This window comes from Parasteatoda tepidariorum, chromosome 9 (assembly GCF_043381705.1).
Source record: "Parasteatoda tepidariorum isolate YZ-2023 chromosome 9, CAS_Ptep_4.0, whole genome shotgun sequence".
Classification (NCBI taxonomy): domain Eukaryota; kingdom Metazoa; phylum Arthropoda; class Arachnida; order Araneae; family Theridiidae; genus Parasteatoda; species Parasteatoda tepidariorum.
The window spans coordinates 27,143,098-27,148,668 of NC_092212.1; the positions used below are offsets into that span (position 1 = coordinate 27,143,098).

Here is a 5,571-nt window from a genome sequence, read left to right on the forward strand (position 1 = left end):
CATTATCACACGTGAGTTAAAACAAATATTAAGCTCTAAACTTGGTTTTATTGCGAAAAGTCATGTTTTTAGAGAGACACGGTGTTTGATGCATTCTATTGAACGGCAGAAAAAGAGAATTGCCACATGATTTGGCTTATTGAAAAACTCACACCAGGACAAATTGGTCAGCTCATATCAGCAGAAATATTCATGACGCCATTGATCCAGAATTATTTCAGATCATCATCCAAAATATGTTTCATGGTCGGTGTGCATCACCATACATGTCTGTTTGAAAATGCACTAACGATATCCTAGAGAATTAACTGTTGAGACTATCACTGGTTTTTTCACCATTAAATAAAATTCTCTATTCAAATCATAATCACAAATCTCATTTACACACTTAAATACAAAATTTAAATTCAAACTGAAAGCGTTGCAACGCACGCAGGGTACAGCTAGTATACATATATTATCCCTTCATTACTTTTAGATGACATACCACACAACAAAATTTTATAATTGTAAGATTTCGATATGAATTTCAACATGTAACTTGAAAACAGAAAAGCTGAATTCTAGTTGAAATTATTCATTTAAAATTAAAAAATACTTACCAAAAAATCGATAAAAAAATTTAATAATCAACACAAATGATACTATTTCAAGTAATTCGTAAGATTCTTCACTGTTGTTTTTCAAATTATATAGATACAGAAATATATGCTATTCTATGAAAAAGAAGACTATTCTATAACTATTACAGTTCTGCACGTTCTCAAATCACATTTGTTCATTGGAATGAAGTAAGCTATGTTGACTTCACTTTATTTTGTAATGAATTGAAGACAAAAAAAAATGTTTTTTACCGTAATACACACATCTGTAACAGTATGTGATCACGAAATAGGAAGTTACCGGTTGCAAGTTTGTTGATAATAGAAAGATAAAAACTATTGAGAAATTATGCTTCAAAATGTAAGGCGCGTTCTGTTTCAGGAAGATTTATACAGAATTATTATGTTCTGGGTCGTTCTTTCAAGTTCTTCAACATTTTCCTTAGGGAAATCTGCTTCTTATTTGCTGCTAAAAAAATGGCGTCCTGCACCGCCAATGATTCTGATAGAACTAAAAGAAAACTTAATAAATAAAAGCCTGGAAATAACCCATCCGCTAGAGGGCATATTCAAGCGATGTGATCGCAAATTGTTGATTTTTAAGAAGTTTTTTTTTTTTCTTTTTGGAACTTGAGGTTTATATTAACCGTTACAGTTTTATTTATTATTTTTTGCAAGGTTATTATTTACCCGTTACGGAGATCTTAATTTTGTTCATTTATGTGCGGTTTTTAAAGAAATGTGTTCTTTATATTAAATGTGTTCCTAAATATAGCTTGATTCGTTGCAGCTATATTTAATTGGGTATACTATAGCCTACGTCACAGGTTGTGTTATTCCTACTAAATTTAACCCATGAACGGCATTTTCTGCGAGCCTAACTTCAAGCCACAAATAAACAAACGAAGTGTTTGATCGTTTAAATAGCTGCTCGCCAGATTTTATTGCATTATAAAGAAAAGTAATTGATATTCGATTTTTGATTAATAATTGATTTATGTGGATAGTGGCATTTATGTGGATAGTGGCATAGAAATTAGCATTGCGTCATGGTAAATGTTATTCCTACTAAGTGGAAGTAGTTGTGTTTTTTTTTATATTATACCCAATTGAGTAACAAAGTCTAAAAATATTTAAAAAATATCTGGCTAACAAAAGCATGAATAAAAGAAACGAAACATATAACGAGATAAATAAAAAATAAAAGCACGAGATTCTTATGAAACAGTTAAGAATTGTTAATTTTTGCGAAGATAGTTCATGTTTTTTGAATTTGAGGTTTTCACTAACCAGTTACGGGTATTTAAATATTTATTTGCAAATTTATTACTAACCTTTTACGGTATTAAATTTTGTTCATTTATGTGTGGTTTTTAAATAAATGCGTTTTTTTTTAGTAAAAAAAGAACTGTTTCTTAATATAGTTTTATTTGTTATAGTATCTTGTTCAGATAGCTAATTTTCCTATATAATTGCATTTCTATATGATGCAGAAGAGTGAAAAAAATGCATGTATGAAAATGGTGCGCAAAAATATGAAATAAGTAATTATCGAAAAATAATCTAATTTTTCTACTACGGAAGAAAAATCCTTTTGGTATTCCTTAACGAGATTTATGAAAGGGCTACTGTAATATTTAGGATTTACAAAGCGGAATGAAAATTAATATACTTGTCCAAATCACTGTTAAGAACAAAAGCTGACAGTATGATCTAAAGTCATAAGGCCAATGAATCATACCTTCTTGTCTCGTGCAGCAGTATTTGGCAAAAATCTGGCATTAAAAAATTATTAATTTTTTTATTATTATCCGTGATACTATTTAGAGCCTTTTTGGCCAGGTTACATATTAATGGTGTAAACTATTTAAATATTTATGTTTTCTTTACTTTTTTATATGCGTGCTGTATACTTTAACTACATTTTTTCTCAAATGCAGTCTTCATATTGCATGTTTTTTCCTCTGTCTACCACTTGGGTATCTTATCCTTTTCCACTTAAGTTCAACTCATTGCGTCTTTGTTTTACCAGCAATAAGAAATAAAATAAATATTTTAGGTAAAAATTGCAGAACTACGTTTAAAATGTATAATCTTAAATGTATAATCTTTATGTTTTTATATAATTATATCTGTTCTTTTTGTAGCCTTCAATAAAAGGCTGTAATTTTCAACAAAGAAATAAATACATTAGTAAAGTACTATAAATATTAGCAATTTATAGTTAGTACAATATTTCAAATTTCCTTGTCCAAATGAGATTTATTAAGAAAAATTTAAATGAACAAGATTGCCCCATCATGTACAGTTTAGTTACATCAAAGAATGCTCTATTACATAGAAAAATTTAATTAAAACGAGACCTATAATTTAGAACTGCAATTTGCAGATAAATATTCATTGAAAATTTAAAACAATAACCTTTACAGTAACTGTAACATTGAAAATAATGACTATATTTCTAATGGCTTATTGCTTTTGAAAAAAAAATTATATACTCATTATTTATACCTAGATCATAATATACTTATTATGGAAAAATATTTGAAGATGTAAAAAAATATTTTCAGTTCAAAGGTCTCTACTCTTCAGTAGTTTACAAATACAATCTACAGTCTTATCTTGCAGTTTCTATACTTAACAAATATAATCTACAGTATTTTAGAAGATATGACAGAAGAAGATTTAAAATGGACTTTTTTTATATTTTAAAAAGCCTTTTTTAAATGTAATAGAACTCGACACATTCTCCCAAATTAGAAAAAAGAACCTCGGGATCATTATAACTTCCGGAGGTGAGATAGGAGGACCGAGTTTGGTTTTATTGCATAAAATTCTTAAATATATTTCGTTCTTTTAGATTCCTGATCACATCTGTAATTTAAAATAATTTCAAGCTCAATAAAATTCAGAGGATTAATTAAATAAACTTCTTTATATTGATTTCAAAAAAAGCATTTTTGTCTTTAAATATTTTTCCATTTAATTATTTTTAGTATGAAATATAACTTATTTTTTATTACAGACATATATGAGTGCAAAAGTACTGATTGTGTAGGGAAAAATCAAATGTGTGTTCCGAAAGGCAATGATTACTATTGTGAATGCTACAAAGATTTTAAACTGGTAGATGAGTACAAAAAAGGAACAAAAGACATACAATGCGAGGGTAAGTATGAGACTAAAAGATGTGAGAAAATATTATGATCTTAAGTTAACTCCACACTCTTGACAATTACGTATAATATAATCTGCACTCTTTTAGAAGATATAACAGAAGAAGATTTAAAATGGACTTGTTTTATATTTTAAAAAACCGTTTTAAATGCAATAGAACTCGATCGATTCTCCTAAATTAGGAAAAAGAACCTGAGGATCATTATGACTTCTGAAGGTGAGATAGGAGGACATAGTTTGGTTTCATTGGATAAATTCTTAAATATACTTCGTACTTGTTCTTTTAGATTCTTGATCACACCTGTAATAATTTTAAGCCTAATGAAATTCAGAGAATTAGTTAAATAAACTGCTTATTTTAAAAAATGCATTTGTTAAAAAATACATTTTGCAATGCATAAATGAAGACAAAAAAGGAACAAAAGACATACAATGCACGGGTAAGTATGAGGCCAAGAGATGCCACAAACTAGATCTAAATGAGAGAAAAATATTAATTTTCAATGCTTTTTAACTGTTCGACCAATACCGAAATTTAAAAGAAAAAAAATACTCGATTTTTTTTCTCGAGATAATACATATAAAAAGTTTTAAAAATAAAACTTTCAGAAATTCACACTGCTTTAATAATCCATAATGAATCAAGCAAAACTCAAAAAACTATGCTGCTAATATAGTAATCAGCATTTTAAGATAATTTCAAATGCTTAAAATTAAAAAGCGTAGTTCAAATAAAGCATCGAGATAGCTTGCAAAATTTTATTAAACTAGTAAAAGGCAAACTTCACCGCCGGTATTGATATAACAATATATATCGCAGTATTACCGTTTATGTTTAAAATTTCTACAGCTATCTTAGAAAGAGTCAAAAATAAATTTTAGAAAATCACTTCATAACTAAGTTATTATTTCTTAAAAAAATTCAGGAGGAATAAAAATAAATACTTAACGCATAACTTTTTTTTGAAGCTACCTAAATTTTGTTAAATTAACCTAACAAAATAAATAATAATAACTATAGTGTTGCCAATAGATAGAGAAACACTTGAGTTCATGGTGCCATATAAAGAAATATCTATAGATAAGTGGAAGTTAAATAAATGAAATAAGCTTATTCTTTTTTGTATCCCTTGTCAGTAGTTTATTTTTATCAAGAACATTTTGCCCCAATCACTGTGGTTAAGAAAATAATTACTATAAAAGTTCATAATATCATCTCCACGCATATTTGAGATTTTTCAAGTCACGGTACATACTAAATTTTTACTAACTAAACGAAAAATTAATACTCTGATGTCAAAAATTTCCCCGAAAAATAAAAGGTTAAACTTATTTGCAAAGCTAAAATTATTATATTTTTTTCTTTTTAAATGAATGAAGTTAGAATTTCTCACTTTCAAATTTCTCTTCTTTCTTTAAAAACTCATCTTATTTAAGAAGAAAAACTCATAAGAGCTTTGTCTCGCTTTGTAATTTTGATCTTTTTAATCTAGGTCAAAATAGTAACGTGCTTCTCGATACTGTCGTATAAATTTTGAAAATTAATTTCAAGGTATACGGAAGGAAATTGCTTTTTTAGCGGATATAATCGTGTGGGCTGATGAAAAGATTATATCTTTTTTTTCCAGTTTTTCTTAAATAAAACGATTCCTTTTTTAAATTTTTTTATATATAAGTTGTTTGTTATTTTTTTAATTATTATTTACCTCCCCCTTTTTCATATGTCTGTAAGTTTGGTTTGTTTTATCTTCATTTATCTTCATTTGCTTTGTTTTATCTTCATTCATCTTCA

The 5,571-nt window shown here is 27.5% G+C and overlaps 1 protein-coding gene across 2 annotated transcripts in view; it reads left to right on the forward strand.

Moving 5' to 3' along the window:
- LOC110281919 (adhesive plaque matrix protein 2) overlaps positions 1 to 5,571 on the forward strand; it is an 83,051-nt gene that overhangs the window by 5,534 nt on the left and 71,946 nt on the right. For both annotated transcript variants that reach the window (XM_071185085.1, XM_071185084.1), the window contains exon 3: positions 3,628 to 3,771. In XM_071185085.1, coding sequence (XP_071041186.1) covers positions 3,628 to 3,771 — 144 coding nt within the window. The remainder of the gene's footprint in view (positions 1 to 3,627; positions 3,772 to 5,571) is intronic.